The sequence below is a fragment of the Fukomys damarensis genome, unplaced genomic scaffold, assembly GCF_012274545.1.
Source record: "Fukomys damarensis isolate Sample0158 unplaced genomic scaffold, DMR_v1.0_HiC HiC_scaffold_39, whole genome shotgun sequence".
NCBI lineage: Eukaryota > Metazoa > Chordata > Mammalia > Rodentia > Bathyergidae > Fukomys > Fukomys damarensis.
In genome coordinates, this window is record NW_022900951.1 from 95,417,848 (window position 1) to 95,435,655 (window position 17,808).

At 38.3% G+C, this 17,808-nt stretch overlaps 1 protein-coding gene across 1 annotated transcript; it reads left to right on the forward strand.

Annotated features, from left to right (window-relative positions):
- Positions 1 to 9,866: 9,866 nt before the first annotated feature.
- On the forward strand, positions 9,867 to 10,118 carry Pole4 (DNA polymerase epsilon 4, accessory subunit). Its single transcript, XM_033760501.1, is given in 1 exon segment — positions 9,867 to 10,118. A coding segment is annotated over 1 exon segment (252 nt).
- Positions 10,119 to 17,808: the final 7,690 nt, after the last annotated feature.

The window sequence follows — 17,808 nt, forward strand, 5'->3', positions numbered from 1 at the left end:
TTAATATCTTACATTACCATAATACATTCATCAGAACTAAGAAAACAACACTGATACGTTAAGTAATTTTTAAAGTTTATTTGATTACACCAGTTTTCCCACTAATGTCCTTTTCCTGAGATCCAATATAGGATGGGACACATTGTATTTAACATCCATCATGCTTTTTAAATGTAAATAATTTTTTATTTTAAAATTTTTAATTTTTGCAAAAAAGTTCTCATATCCTCACACCCATTTTCCCCCTACTCTTATACATCTTACATTACTGTGGTACACTTCTCATCACAATTAAGGAGCCAACACTGATATGTTATGATTACCCAAACTCCACATTTTATTTGGATTTCACTAGTTTTTTGCCTAATGGCTTTTCTCTGTTCCAAGATTCCATGAGTGATGCATTACATTTGGTTTTATTGTGTCCTTAGGCTCTTCTGATCCCTCTCAGATTCACAAACTTAACATTCTTCCAATGACCTTGACAGTTTTGAAGAGTACTGGCCAAGTATTTTGTTGAATATCCCTCAATTTAGGTTTGTCTGACATTTTTCTCATAATTCAACTGGGGTTATGGCTTTTGGGGAGGAATGCCACTGAGGTTAATTGTTCATTATATCAAGATTACATGCTAATTCTTGTGTAAAAAACTAAAAGTGTAAATAAGATCCAAATTGAATAACTGACAATGTGAAAGAGGAAGAAAAGGGCTAAAGATGTAGGGGAAATGGGAAGGGTAAGGGAAAGGAAATAAGGGAAAAGAGAAAATATGAGAAAAGGAAAAACTGGAAACAAAGTCTTTATAAATGGGGAGAGGAGGGTGTAATGGCATGGCAGGGGGATATGGAAAAAATTAGAACCAAGAGTTCTCATGTAAAGGTACAAGATCCCAATAATGAATGAACTGTCCTGTATACTTAAAAAGTATGATGACCAGACACACTTCCTTAAACCATACTTAAGTCTCCAGATACAATAGCCAGTTCATAATTATGCATAACATGGTACAACTATCCTGTGTACTAGTGGAAGTGCACTAATTCCTTCCCCAGAATAGAAGGCAAAATGTTTCTTTTGGTGATATTTAGTCCTAACATTTCATGAATTAAACATTATAGTATAGGTTTAATAATACTTAAGGACCAATATTAAGTCTATCAAAATATTACAAGGGAAAAACACATCTGTTTATATGTACATATGCATAAGCACATTAATCAGCTGCGCTGATTGTTGATACTTCAGCTCAATTGTTGAGCTTACTTCAGAAAGCTCCTCAGCTGCCATTCTCTGCTGCTCAGCCACAAGTGCAGAAGTTCTTCTGTAGACAGTTCTTCTGAGTGTTCCTCTACCAGTTCCTCAACATCACCACTGTCTACCTGCAAGCCTATGGACTCTGCTATAGTGACAGTGTCATCAGCCACAGGGTCCTCTACACAGGGCTCTCTATACACAGCCTTCTAAGTCTCTCTCCTGTATAAATGCATCTTTCAAGTGCTTGGTAGTAGCACTAATCTCTGCAATTCCCCAGGGATGTGATGCTGTTTTTGATTTACTATTTTAGCAGATAGAGGCAACTTTAAATGGCTTCCATTTGGCCTTTTCAACCATAATAGCCCTTCCACTACAGGTTACCAATGTGAGGGTTCTACCAAGTACTAAGTATATCTATCCCACATATGCATTCTGGAACTGGAAAATAACTATAGGATGAATTCAGGGAAATACTGGGCCCTCTGTGAGTTGGACTTTTGCTAAAACTCCACTGGTCACCTGACCTCAGTGGGCCCCTACTCTTACTGGAAGACCACAATATTTTGGGTCTCTGGAATCAGCATTAGTTCAGAACCAGTGTTCAGTATGCCCTGAAATATTAATCACTTTCCTTTCCTCGATATACCCTAGTAAATGGGCTTAGGTCCTTTTGTTTTTTTAGGAAGAATGGGAGAAAAATTGGCCTCATAAATGTGTAGTGGTGCACTGGGGTCCTTCCTCAGGGGACCTAGTCACCCCTTCATTCAAGGGGCTCTGGGCCTGTAAATTGGTTCAAATCTAGGAATTGATTGAGGGGCCATGACTCTTACTATGATTTCAGACAGATTTCCTTTGATTTGCTCTTAAATTTTTCCAATCATATAAGTCTAATAAAACTTCAGTAGACTTTATTTTCCTTTTGGGAACACCATAACTAATCTTCCAATGCCATAAATCTGTACATCAGACCTTTCTGATCCTTTCTGATCATTACTTCAATTCTGCTATCCATTACAGCAGGTACTTGCACCTTGTCTTCCGCAGTTAAGTGTTGCCGCTTGACCCCTGACACTCCAGAATCCAAATAAACCCATTGCCCTTAAATTTTCCAATTTAGTGACTTCAGACCCCTGTAAGGTCTGGCATACACAGAAGAGCATTGATAGAGCTCTCCGGGGATGCTGGTGTTCACCTGATGAATCTGTTTCTTCAGATATTAGTGAAGGGTACTTTTTTTGTCATTCCAGTTTGGGGGATTAGGTTTAATGTGACAAATCCACTCCGACATTCCCATTTCCCTGAGCCTTTGAATCCCTTCATCAGCAGTAAACCAAGGAGTCTCGGTCATCTTTACATCATTCAGTGGGCCATCTTTGATCATTTCTTTGACCCGTACTTGTGCCAACAAGCCAAATAAACTATTGATGCCTTTTGTCAACTCCTTGAGCTGCAACATTAAATTTAGAAACTCTGCATAATGGGCCCATTTTGACAAATTCAACCTAATCCAGGTGTATGTTTTTGCCACCATTATCTCACACCCTTAAAATTCATTCCGAACACATGTTCCTCAGACCTCTGCTTATAGAGAAAACTCAAAAAGCTTTAGGGGAGTACAGTAGACTTCTTTGTGGGTCACACTGTATACATCACCTTTAGGAGCCTTCTGAGATTTTAACTTGGTTATAGGCCTAGATGCCAAAATGGTGGTGAGCTTAGGTCCTAAGGTTAGGTCAGCATTATCAGGCTTGGTTACTGCATCAGGAAACACAGGATTCATTTTCTCAGCTGTAGGAGGAGAGGCCAACACAGGGATGCCTCCACCACTGAGGATGGAGGAGTCTCTTCTTTTGGCAGAATAATCTCATTAGGATTTGGAGCTCAACATCCCACAGCCTCTTCAGGATCCTCCCAAATATTTTCATCTCAATTTACAGGATCACACTTTTCTGATCAGCGCCTCCGCTTTCACTTCAGATACCCTTTGAGGCTGAGCATTAAACTGTGCTGTATTTTTGAGTCCATTGAATTATAAGTGCTTGCATTTGAGTTTCTGCAATCTCAGCCTGCAGCTAAAGGAGAGAAGATTTTCTTTCAGGACACACTTAGAAACTTAGGTTCTTTATGTGTGCCTGGAGCTAGAAATTTGAATCTTTGAGCTTCTTGTTTTTCTTTATTTGTCTTCACACTTAGATGACTAGGTTTTTTTTTTCTGTAAGCCTGGTGCTCATGATTTTTTTTTACCATTTTGTCCAGAGATGCTAAGGGCAACAAGCTAGTATCATTATACTTCCCACTCTGCCAAAAATATTCAAAAGTATTTAAAGTCACTAAATTTCTTGGGTCTCACAAGTCATGAAGATAATCAAATAGATCTACATTGCTTATTATTTTAAACAGTTCACACTACAGAGTATCAGTACTCTGTACATTATAAAAATGAAAGACTATGGCAACTTTAGTTTCATCAAGTTAGGAACCCAGCTCCAGGAACCACTAAAGCCATTAAATACATCCTTACAATTCTTTCTCTAGAGCCACTCCTGGTGGAAAAATCCTATCAAAGTATAAAATAAATACTCATACATCCATTCTGACACAGATTAATGATCAAATTTGTGTGTGTGTGTGTGTGTGTGTGTGTGTGTGTGTATGATAGATGTAGATACTAAGGTAGGCTTAGAAGGGCTGTCTGTGCAGTAGAGGACCAGAGGATCTAATCAAAAGTTAAAGGTCTGGAGCTCACTACAGAGTTGTGTGCAAGTCCATATCAGAAAGCCAAAGAGTCTGTATTGGAAGCCTGCAAAGTCTCCACTGGAAGCCTGGAGACAGAGTCCAAAGTCAATGACAAAGACTAGAACTCCTTCGGAGAAGCAGAAATGAGACTTCCTTTTTTCTTGCTCTTTTTATTACATCAAGGCTCCCAAGCCTATTGGTGCCACCCACACCCAGGGTGGGTCTTCCCTCTTCAGTAAGTCACATCATCCAGAAACATCCAGAACAGTGCTATATCAGTCCACTAGGCATTTCTTATTCAAATTAACACCACAACTATCACACTGATGAACGTAGAAAAGACTTGTTTTGGAGGTTCTAGTCTGTGACTGTTAACCCATTTAGGTCAACTCAATTGGATCAAGAAACACCTAGTAGATTGGTGGCGCACATGTCTGATTAGGTGGGGGAGGTATTGCCTTGGGTACTATAGTCTCTTACCCCTTCTCTCTCTGGCACTTGTTTCCTACTCTGCTGCCTGTCTGCCATGAATGAAGTAGCTTTTCTCCATCACATTCTTCACTATGCTGTTTGTACCTTGGAGCCAACTGACCGTGAACTGAATCCTCTAAACCCATGAGTAAATCGAACCTCTTTTCCTTTTGTCGTGGGAATCAGGTATTGTGTCTCAAAAATAAGAAAGCTGACAAATTCAGTGTGTGATTTATTGGTCCATTGTTTGGGGACTGTAGTGAGGGAACACATTATGGCAGAATCACAAGGTGGAGCAAAACCACTCACCTTATGATGAGAGCATTAAAAGAAAAAGGAGAAAAGGGCTGGGATCCCAGTATCCTCTTCAATGGCATACTCTCAGTGTCCTAACTTTCTTCCACTAAAAGTTCCACCACCTCCCAAGAGCTCCATGAGCTTTGGGGGGCATTCCAAATCCAATCTGTGGCAGAAGTGAATTACTAAGCATAGCACAAGCTAAAGGAGCGGGGAGAAATTAAGCCCCATCTCCTTGAGAAGCAACTATCTATATAATTGTTTTGTACAGGAGATAGAGCCCCCCTTTTTTTTTTTTTTGAGACAGGGTCTCACTATGTAGTTGAGACTGACCTGGAACTCACTATGTAACCCAAGCTGGTTTCGAACTCACCACGATCCTCCTGCCTCAGCCTCCTGAGTGCTGGGATTACAGGAATGCACCACCACGCCCGGCTTTAGAGCTCCATTTTTTTTTATTAATTTGATCATTAATCTGTGTCAGTATGGATGTATGAGTATTTGTTTTATACTCTGAGTAATATAATAGTGTATTTTTGTTATTGTTGTCATTTATCATATTCCAGCTCTGTCTGTTGGGAATTCTGTCAGGTTGGTTTCTTTGTCTTTTTGACATGACCTCATCCTCCTTTCTTCTTAAAAAAAAAAACAAAGGAAAACACTTCTATCACATTTTTCAGTATTCCAGGATCATCTTGCATACTCCCTACCCCAGCTCTGGAGGCATCTATTTACCTACGAAGCTGTGGTTCCTTCTATTTAGAGAATGGTATTAGACCCTAAGACCTGGATGGTAGTTAAGCATGTTGCTGCTGAAGTGTTGTTTCTCTCAGGCTCTCTCAGCATACAGGGCAAATAATTATTAAATTTTTAATCTTTGTATAGCAAATATTTTAAAAACTATGATAAAATATCAGACATAAATAATCTCCATTAGTAATAGAGTCTAAAGCCAACAAGTTACAATTGCTATTTCATTCCCTTGAATACAGTTTCTAAACATTGTTCCTTGCCCAATCTGCTTTTTCATTTTAGTACTTATACTTCGATTATAAATGCTCTAATTTCTTAAAACATTTGTTTATTCTTGCTGTAGGTGGCCAAACCCCAGGTGATCATATAGATAACAACAACAAATGTGCTAGACTTTTTTTTCCAAATCCACCAGATTGACTTTGTAAAGAGGGTTTATAGTTGCTAAATTACAACATGCTTTCTATTAAGGCCTATTAAATTAGTTCCCTAAAGAGAGCCCCTATCTGCGACCTTCCCGACATTGACCCTTCTCAGCTCGAAGCAGTTAAATAAAAACTACACCCATTCTCCCCTAACCACAGCTGAAAATATATCTTTGAAAGAAAAAATATCATTAACAGCTAAGTGAATTAGATACATTATAGGTCCTTATAATGTGTCCATTGGATAAGCCACAGGGACAAGCCATTGTTAGGTGTGCTCACCTTTCCCTAAAAGCACAATTACATAAACAAAAAAAGGGAGAGTACAGCTACCCTCACAAGCTCAATTATATTTTATTTTCTTTTATTGCTTTTATTTTAAAATTTTTAAATCCACTTGTAGCAGGTAAATATAATCCATCAAAACTCCATTGAAATATAGATCTACATACATGTCCTAGACACTAGTGTTGTCAAAGGATGTCCTAACTAAAAGGTAAATGGCTCAATATAATAATATAGGGGCCAAGGTATGTTTATATTTTAAAAAGAAAATAAAAAGATGCTATAGTCATCTTCTGTACTGGGCAGGAGACTGCCTACAGCAGAGGTTTCCGGTAACATTTCAGGGGTTCTCAATAAATTTGTTTTTAATTTTTGTGGTAGGTTCTTGCTAAGTTTTCCAGGTCAGCCTTGAGCTTGCAATACTCCCATCCCAGCCTCCCAAATAGCTAGAATTACGGGTTTGTGCCACTATTCCCAGCTTACGTGCCTAGCTTTTTGAGAAAAGAGCAGGCTCGTATTCACAGCACCTGTGCCAGCTTGCATTTCCACCAGAAATTTAATTTTCAGCAATGAGAAAACATGGCAGATTCCAAAAAGTATAAATAATTATCTCTAATACCACAACTTAGAGATAACCAGTGATAATATTTTAGTATATTTAAATTAACTTTAGGCATTTATATTTTAAGAGCCTACATAATTATGCAATAAGACTGGAAAAAAAGAATCATGCTGCATATCAAGTACCTCTTCCACATGTATTCATGGTACATAAAGGTTTTAATGTGTGGATACCATTTAAACAAATCTATTGCACATTCAGGGTATGCCTGTTTTATTTATTAGTATGAATAACAACAGGAAATAGATGTATATGTTGTTAGAATTTCTAATAATTTACTTAAGGAGGTAGATCCTTTCTAAAATGGAAGCATAAAGCTGAATTCTTTAGGATAAGCATTATCACGGATTTTAAGATGCTTTTACATAGGAACTGGGAGCTGGGTTTGTAGTCATGGATCTAGCACTTCATAACATCAGAAAAAGGCAGTACTTCTGTGAAAGCCTAATAAAATAAGGTGTTTGGATGAAGATTCATTCTGACTCTAATGATCTCTGTACCCGTCACTAATATTTCTGAGGCAGTGTAACTCGGGAATTACTTACTTCCTCATTTATTTCTTCATATTCTGACAGTATGAATTATGATCATCTTCAGTGGCACCAGAATGGCACAGTGACTAAGTTCTATACATGAAATTTGAAATTACAAGTGACTATACCCCCAGAGAAGTATATTAAGAATTCTTTTTCCTGATATGTTTCCCTCCAAATCTGTTTATCAGGTGGATCAGTAAATATTGTCTCCTCTAGGTGATACCAAACATTTAAAATACTGCAGCGCAAGGCAATCATCTGGCCCACAGGGGAAAACTGCTTGGCTATGCACAATCAGCTAGTGACTGCAATGTAGAGGAAGCCACGTGAACACTGGGTTAATACTATAACTGTGTGACGGTTTTTATTTTTATTTTCATTGGCATAGTTATTGTTTCCTTGCTTTTTTATGTGATTTGGGTCATCTTGGTTGTTTCTTGTTTGTTTGCTTGCTGGCTTCTTATCTTTTCTTCTGGTTCTTATTTCTTTATTGGTATTGTACGGTTATTATACAGTGCTTCATCTCTTCTATTTTTGACTCTCTTCCCTCCCTATTCTTCTTCTCCCTTCCTCATTATCTTGCCTCCTTGCCTTCTCCCTGATCATCACCACTAGAATAAAAATTAACCAATGCTCCAAATTAAACAGTACCATTTAAGGGATGGCATAGTAATCCTTGACAAAGTTGAGCTTAGAGGATCCAAACAAAACTATCTACAAATATATTAACAAGTTCTAACAGTCTCACAGTCCTTCTTGATCCCTGAACACACTCCCTCCCCTCTGCTTACCTCCCCCTGCTCATACAAATACTCTCTTAAACTCCCTCAACATTAGCCCTTTGCCCCAGCTTTATAGTTCAAAGTCTGGCCTCCAGTCAGTTCTTCACCAATTGACATCTATTTTACCTTCCTCTCTTTCTGCTGACATGCCCCCTCTCATTTCCCCTTATTTTCTCCTTCCCTCCACCCTCCATATTCCAGAGGAACCACAAGTAGCAGTATAATACAGTTTGTAAGGGATATTGACAAAAGGGTGGAACTATCAAAATAAGTGGGTTTTTTGTTTGTTTGTTTGTTTGTTTGTTTTTGGTTGTTTTTTTTGTTGGTGGTGGTGATTTTTTTTTTGATACCGGGGATTGAACTCGGTCCTTGCGCTTACAGGGCAGGCCACCAAACCGCTGAGCTAAATCCCCAGCCAAAATAAGTTTTAATGTTTATAATTGATGTATGGTTGGACCAGTTGATGCCATTACACCAGTAAAAATTACAACACAGTGAGAGGGTTCAACCTAAATTAAATAGGTTGAAGTGGTGAACAATGCATCTTGACAAATAAAGCCAAGAATCAATCAATGGAAAACAGAACCCGACTAAAGAAATATTCATATCAACAACATACTCTCTCTCTTCACTCTATTTGAGTTCAACTTTCAGGACACACGCACACACACACATACACACACAAGAGGGAAGAATGTGAAAACACAAGGCAACACAATGCCATGAAAAACTCCCAATTCTGCAAACACAGATGCAAGGGGCACAGGTGAAGAGGAAAGCAAAAACGGGATAGCCGAGCTGTGTGAGGTGATTACAGAGGAAGCCAAGACACTCACTAATTTCAATGACAGCATAACCCAAAATAGTGGAACTATCAAACAAACTGACCAGTAGTGTTTGGGGAGAAACAAAACATTGGAAGAGCTGATCAAAACAATTTAAAACACTAATGATAAATGTACAAAAAAAAAAAAAAGATGCCATGAAAAGGTGCCAGACAAATTCCCGAGATAGATGATTCTATTGAATTTATAAACTACACAAATGACCAGTGTGATGACAGTTTCAGAAGCTGAGGACAAAATAGAAATGCATGGAGTTTTACTTAGAGAAGCCTTTAAAATAATAAGAGAGCAAGAAAAATTCTTCCAACAGCTACTATATGATGCTAAGAATACTAACTGAAGGTTAATTGAAGTTAGAAATTAGAGGACAGCACACATGGAATGAAAGTCTATTTTCAAAAATTTTAGAAAAATTTCAAAGTATGGGGAACAAAGTCAAGCAGATAACAGGGCTTACAGAAATCCAGATAACTTCAATGTAAAATGAAGTTCCCCACAATATATCATAGAATCCCAGAGGACAAACACAAAGACAGAATCTTAAAATTTGTCAGAGGAAAAAAAACAAACAAACAACATGTATAATGTTAAACCCATTAGAATTACAGCAGACTATTCAACACAAACTTTAGAAGCCAGGAAAGCTTCCGGTGAAGTGTTCCAATCCCTGAAAGAACACAACTTCCAAGCCAGACTAATATATCGTGGAGAACTACATCAAAATTGATAGAGAAATTGAGTTGGTGGCCACGCACTATACACTTAGAGTGGGGAGAGTGGTGGTGGCAACTGGAAGCGGAACACCTTGGGGGGAGGAGAGGCCCAGAGGGGAGGCAGTGGCCCCACAGCACCAAGCCATGATGAGTGAGCACAGGGCTCATTGCCAGAGGCTGCTTTTGGTGAGAGTGAAGGCCTCGGTGAATCTGATGCTTGTGGGAAAGGAAGTCATCTTTGTTCTGACACAAGCCACGGAACTATTTGTGATGGCCATTGAGAAAGATGCCTGCTGCTGCACTCACCAAGGAAAGAGGAAAACCCTCTAGAGGGAAGATTTGGACAATGCAATAGAAGCTATGGATGAATTTGCTTTTCTGGAAAGTACTTTGGATTAATTGCTGAGCTGGGCAGTTTTGTGAGTCTTCTCTGCATCTCTCAGCTCACCCCTCTCTGCAGGTCTCAGCTTTGAAGAACAGAGTGTCTGCACATATATACACTCTTCCTGGTCTAGCTTTACCTGAGCTTGGATAAGCAAATATCTCATCTGATAGCTTGTCTCTATAAGGTCCTCCACTTGTGCCTGTCTTGTACTTCAGGCCTGGATGCAGCTGCTGCTGCTTGTGGCAAAGATGAAGAAATTGCTCTGCATAGGTGGCTTAATGAACAATGAGGACCAGAATAAAGGTCTCTGATCAGTTTCAGAACAAATATTTTCAATTAAAAAAGAAAAAAATGATGGAGGAATAAGGACATTCCACAACAAAGAACACTTTAAAAAGTTCATAAACACCAAACCAGCACGCCAAAAAATACTCAAGAATATCCTGAAGAGAGACAAGAAAGCCAAGAAGTCAGATGGAATGAATATTTCAAGCAAGGTGGTCAGTTAACACATTCACAGCTGAGTGATAATTTATGTGTCACTGCCAGGTGGCTGTAATTTGAATTCAATCAGCTGACATTAACTAACCACTGGGGAATCATGGTACCCGATGAGACACTTTAGCATGTACCACCATTGGTTCAAGGCAGTGGAAACATGTTAAACTAAAGGTAAAAAATAAGTCAACAACAGAAAAAGAACACAGTGATAAGAATAAGTCAATACTGGGCCAGGGATTTAGCTCAGCGGTTTGGTGGCCTGCCTAAGGACCCCAGTTCAATCCCCAGTACCAAAAAAAAGGATAAGTCAATACCTTTCAGTAATAACTCTGAATGTAAATGGCCTCAACTCCTCAATTAAAAGGCACACATTGGCAGACTGGATCAAAATACAGAAACTAATGGACTATTATATTCAAGAGATCATCTAATCCAAACTAAATCTCAAAGGGTGGATATATATATATATATATATAGATAGATAGATAGATAGATGATAGATAGATAGATAGATAGAAATGTCAATTTATCATTATTTGCAGATGGCATGATTCCTTACGCAGATCGAAAAAATTTCACCAAATGACTTCTAGAATTAATAATCAAATTCATCAATTCAGCAGGATACAAAATAAACACAAAAACCAATAACATCCCTACACACCAATAACAAACCCCTAAAACTTAGGAAACAATACCATTGACAAAAGCATCAAGAAAGCTGGGCATGGTGGCACACGCCTGTAATTCCAGCACTCGGGAGGCTGAGGCAGGAGGATCGCTGAGGCAGGAGGATCACTGTGAGTTCGAGACCAGCCTGGGCTACATAGTGAGTTCCAGGTCACTCTCAACTACATAGTGAGACCCTGTCTCAAAAGACCAAAAAAAAGAAAGAAAAGAAAAGAAAGAAAAATCAAATACTTGAGAGTTAACCTAACCAAGGAAGTGAAAGACCATTACAATGAACACTACAATACTCTGAAGAAGGAGATGGATGAGGATATTAGAAAATAGAAGGGCGTTCCCTGTTCCCAAATAGGCAGAACCAATGTTTTCAAAATGGCCATATCTCCAAAACTGATAAATAGATTTAATGCACTCTCAATAAAAAATACCAACAGCATTCTTCATGGAACTACAGAAAACCATCCTAAAATATATATAGAACCAGAAAAGATTCAGAATTCCAAAAACAATCCTGGATAACAAGAGCAAAGCAGGAGGCTTCACAATCCTGGACTTCAAGTTCTATTACAAAGCTACAGTGATTAAAAACAGTACAGTACTGGCACACACACACACACACACACAAAAAAAAAACACAAGCAAATTGATCATGGAACAAAGAGAAAGAAGCAGAAATGACCCCCCAGAAATTCAGCTACCCAATCTTTGACAAAGGGGCCAAAAATATATTCTGGAGGAAAGATGGCCTGTTTAGTAAATGATACTGAGAAAACTGACTATATATGTTGAGAAGATTTAATCAAGACCTATATCTCTCAGTATGTACTACACTAAACTCCAAATGGTTCAAAGGTCTAAATATTAAAACAGAAACACTTGACCTGTTGGAAGTTAAATAAGTAAACTTTATGAAATCATAACTTATTAGAAGATAAAATAGGGAAAACTCTTGAAGTCATAGGTGTAGGCAGGACTTTTTGATTAGACTCTCAAGTGCACAAGAAATAACTTCAAGAATCAACCCATGGGATTATGTAAAATTAAAAGGCTTCTGCACAACAAAGGAAACAAAAGAGTGAAGAGACAGTTTGCAGAATGGAAAAAAAAATTTGCCACCTACACCTCAGACAGAGGACTAATATTTAGAATATATAACTAACTACAAAGTAACCAGAAGCCCTCAAATAAAAGACCCAGTGAAAATTAGGCAACTGAAATAAATGGGCACTTCTCAGAAGTACAGATGGTCAATGGATACATAAAAACTGTTTAGCATCTCTAGTCAATAGAGAAATGCAAATTTAAAAAACACTAAAATTCCATTTTACTCCAGCAAGAATGGCAATCTTCAAAAACTCAAATAATAGCAAATCTGGAAAGCTTATGAGTAAAAAGGAACACTTATACAGTGTTGATGGGAATGTAAACTAGTACAATCACTATGGAAACCAGTATGGCGATTCCTCAAAAAACCAAAACTAGATATTCCATTTGACCCAGCTGTGCTGGTTGGCTGAGTCTGTCAACCTAAGTAAGAGAAGCTTAACTAAATTGGTGCAGTAATTCCACACCCCAGGGTGTGGAAGACCCACCTTAGGGTGGCTTGTCACCTGGAAAGTATAAAGGGAAATAAAGGATGGAGCTGCTGCTGTTTCTTTAGAAGATCCCCAGTCTTTGCCTTCACCTTGGATGTCATCTCCTGGCTTTCAGCAAAGTTTCTTTAGCTTCTGGTGCATAACTTTTAGCTTTCTGTCACAGAGCCATCGGCCTCCTGATACAGACTTGCACAGGACACTGCAGTGAGCTCCAGACCTTCAACTGGATTCTTGGGATCTCCATCATACAGACAGACCCTCTGCACTCTTCCACATCTGACTCTGTGGGTGGCCATTGTAAGCCAATCTTGCAAACTATTATATATTCACATATCTTGTACTGTATATGTTTCTTTCTGCTTCTAGGTATCTTCTGGAAAGAGTTAAAGATATCATATTGCAGTTATGCATGCATATCCATGTTTATGGCAGTACAGTTCATAATAGCTAAATCTTTAAAGAAGAATGGATAAAAATGTAGTATTCATACACAATAGAGTACTACTCTAAATAGATAAAAAATAGTAGTCCTATACAACGGAGTACTAATGTACTATAAAAAAGGATAAATTCATGTCATTTGTAAGAAAAAATGGATGCACCTTGAAACCATGTTAAGTGAAACAAATCACACACAGCAACGTAAGTGCTGTGTGGTTTCTCTTATAAGAGAAACTCAAAGTATAAATAATTTATAGAGCAAAATAGAAGAATGATAAAAGAAAAATAGGGAGATCTTTCACAAATGGGAACGAGACAAAAATATGGTTTGTTAGAGGGGCAAAGAAAGAATTATGATGTATCATGTATATGTACCAACTCCCCATGATCAATGTAACCATTCATTGCTAACATGTACTAATAACAAATTAAAATAATAAATACTAGGAAGAAAAATAAATAAAACATTGCAGTATACTATATAGTGTTCATTACCTCGATAGGATGACCAAAACCACAATTTAAAGTTGGGAGAAAAATAAAACATCTAAGATTTTTCACCTTCAGTTGAAGGTGGGAAAAGGAAGAGGAACACTGCAGCCAATGTCGGTGCTTTGTTCACGTTAGTATCAGAACCAAACCGAGATGGAATCAGAGCATGGAAATGAATTATCTTTTTCTGCCGAACAACCAAACAGATTTCAAATGTTAAATTTCAGTGAGCTATGAAACTAATTTATTTGCAAAACAACGTGTTTACTAAAGCAGTACATACCACATCTGAACCCGTTTTATGAACCTGTTGAACATAAGTGAAACTCAACTATTAAAATTATGGCCAAAGCCAGACATGGTGGTGTACATCTGTAATCCTAGCTATTTGGAAGGCTCAAGCAGGAAAATCACTAGTTCAAGGCCAGCCTAGGAAACTTAGTGCAATCCTATTAAAAGCAAACAAACAAAAGTTATCAAGCTGGGGACATAGCTCAGTTGTGGAATGCTTACTTAGCATGTGTGAGGTCCTGGGTTTGATCTCTACCGCCACCAAAAAAGGGAAAGCAAAAATAAAATTACTACTAAAAATAGCTGTGGGAAGTCAGAATCCTGAATCAGAACAATTGTCTCTAAGGTGAGTTTTGGATGAAGCAAAAAAGGACGTATTTGGGTCATAGAAAAAGTCTGTGTGTGGCAAAAGAACCAGTAGTAAACCCTAATGTCGAGAAGCAGTAAGTGCAGACAAGTGCAGAAGAAGCCACAGCTGGGATAGACGCAAGTAGCAATGGGAATGGAAAGAAGCAGAAAGCCATAAAAACCACCGAGAATCAAGTTCAAATAGATACAGAAGAGAATCACTTCACTTCACTTGATTATCATAGATCGAAGGTTGATGTCACCCATAGAATGTTTGAAAGTCAGAGGGCCTTGGAAAGATGAGGTGCTCAACATGTGTTCAATCTAAATTGAGTCTCCTGCAGCATACAGAACAATATGAAACAGGTTAGAGTCACTGAAGACAGATTGGAAAGGATGTGTGACTTCACCGACTTTTGCCTTGACATGAGCATTCACTAAATCAGAAGAATAAACTGTTAGAGGCTCAATTCTGTTAGCCAAGCTTTCATGCATCTCCATTACGGGAAGGATTTATTTGAAGCTTATAAACATTTCCATGAAAACCTTTCACTCTCAGGCATTAGTGGCAAGAGAAGAACATGTTGTTTTTCCCTTTTCTAGGTCCTCTCCTTTAAATCTGATGGGGACTTCTGAAATGATGCTCCATCTACTTCCCCTTTCTCAAAAGCTCAAGGCAATTTGTTAGAACTGCAGATCCCTGAGTCTCACTGAATCTCATTCCTTGAGGGAGACAGGCAGGAATAGTTTTCAATGACTTCCTGGGGGACTGTTTTACACTCTCAATTTAACGAATCTCTGAATTGGGAATAGAAGTTTGAGAAGCTAACTTATATGGGCAAAGGCCAAGTGACAGTCAAGTAGGGTCATGGATTGCCCAAAGCCTACAACCAGTCATTGGTGTGCTGGTAAATGTGTAATAGTTGGCTCTCCAAAAAAAAGGGCCCATATTTTTGTTTTGTAGCACTTGTCAGTTTTCATAGTGTAAATGCTCCCATAATGGTCAATTTCAGCGTAACAATATGACATGACCCAAGCTAATATGCAGTAGCACACTGCTACAGTACTTTTTTTTTAAAGTGCTAGGGGTTGGACCCTACATCTCCAGCTCTATTTCACTTCTTGAAACAGGTTCTCACTAATTTGCTAAATTGCCCAGGCTGGGCTCAAGTTTGTTACCCCCCTGCCTCAGCCTCCTATAGTACTGGAATTATATGTGTACAGATGACTTGCCTTTTTGAGGGGGTAGTATCGGGGACTGGTAGAGAACTTCCATCTCCCAAGTTAGGTGAAAAGTATGGGAAATGTAGAATGCACTGGTTAGTAAAGGGTTGGCCAGTGACCAGTAAAAAGAGGAGCTGTTAGTTTTCACTGCCTGGGGCCTGAGTGGCCACATAAAGCCAACTAGGCACCATTTTACCCTCATTTAGAAGCCTGTCGGAGACCCTAAGCAAAGGAACAAAGATCACAGGTAATTGGGCTTAGGTGTATGTCTACACCATGAAGGCAATTGCCCTCCATTTTATACTATAGTTCAAGATTTCTTCAGCACAGACAGCCTGCAGCAGATGGAGGGAGAAGAGTGCTTAGAATGCAGAGTCCTGCGCTCCATCTCCGACCTATGGAATCAGAATGACTGGGAGAAGGGTTTAGGCTTTGCATATTTCCAATTTACCAAATAACTCTGTTAAGCACCAAAATTCAAAAGGCTCTAGGTTGGAGCAGCTGTAAGAATGAGTGTGCATATTCCTGAGAGTGCATGAAGACTTCCCAAGATATACCTAGGAACAGATTATTTTTTGTAGGATTGGGGATTGAACCTGGAGCCTCACACAGAGCAAGCACTGCATGACTAATCTACATCTCTAGCACAGGAACAGATAGCTTTAAAGGAAGCGATTGCATGGTAGCATACACCTGTAATTCCAGCACTTGGGAGGCCGAGGCAGGAGGATCAAGAGTTCAAGGCGAGCCTGTACTACATAAGGAATTCCAGGCCATCCTGCAACAGAGTGTCTTAAAATTTTTTTTCAGCTCATTCAGTGTCCTGTGTTCTCAAATGTCCCCAAATCCATCTGCTCCAGGAAGGAGTAAGCTGCAGAATTTCCTTTCAAGATCCCCTTTTATGATTGCCTGTCTCTCCCCTCACAAAGAAAATCATAGTTCTCACCCATCCCAAAACTTGGCTTGAAGCATTGCCACAGAATGTCAAAAATTCCAGAGAAACAAGCATAAGAACAACTGAAAATACTGTTGTTGGTGCTGAGAACATTAGCGGCTCCAATAATGGGGTAGTGTATCTTATCAGGCAAGTAGTTTCCAGTTTACTACTTGCAACAAAATTGAAAGAGGACTTGTCATTTTATCATTAAAAAATAGCTTTGACAGCAGAACATTTTTACAAAAGTTGGAAAGGGTTCAGAGAAATGAATGGCATAGTTGTAACAAAGTTTCTATTTTCATCTACTTAAATTTGTGAATAAGGCCCTCCTATGCTTATATTCATATAAGAAAAAAAAAGAGTGATAGAGCTGATGTCAAGCTCTATCTCCTAGTGGTAAGAAGCGGGGATCCACAGAAACACGAATTAATTGAAAGTGGCCCATGCACTTCATTTAGATGTGAATTTCCAATAAAATGTACTTTTCATACTAAACAATTATTGACTACAATGTCAACATTGGTTTTGAGTGTATAATGATAAAATTTGAAAGCTAATTAAATTCAGTGAAAACATTTAGAGCATTAAGGTCATGGGAAATTAAAAATCATTTCAAGTTTAATATACTTAACTGTCTATTTGCTTCGAAGAAATATGACATGATGATTAAGATAAATACTTTCAAGAATAAAAACATATTTCATTAGGATAAAAATCTGTGAAAGAAGAGGAATAAACCTATAAATTCAAAGAGAAGGGGGTGATTTATAGACTTCAATTATTAAAAGAAGAATTTGTCCCCATGTTTGAAAGAAATGATGGTAACTACCAATCTGTTATGCTACAAATCCAGTGGTATATGAAATGCTTTAATGATACTGTTATTAAAAAAGAAAAGCATTGTTATTGTACTTAGATTCCACTAAAAGTCATGTAAGATTTCTTCTAAACTATTCACAAAATTCCGGAATTGCATCCATTCTGGTGTTTTCATTTATGTTGTGAAAGCTTAGACATCTATTTTAAAAAGTGTCAGAAGAGGGTGGGGATTTAGCGAGCTCAATGGTATATCAATTGCCTAGCATGAGTGAGGTCCTGGGTTTGAACACCAGAACCACAAGAACTAAACAAACCAATGAAATACTTTTGAGCAACAAATGTTGAAGACTACCGTGGTAGAATGTGAAG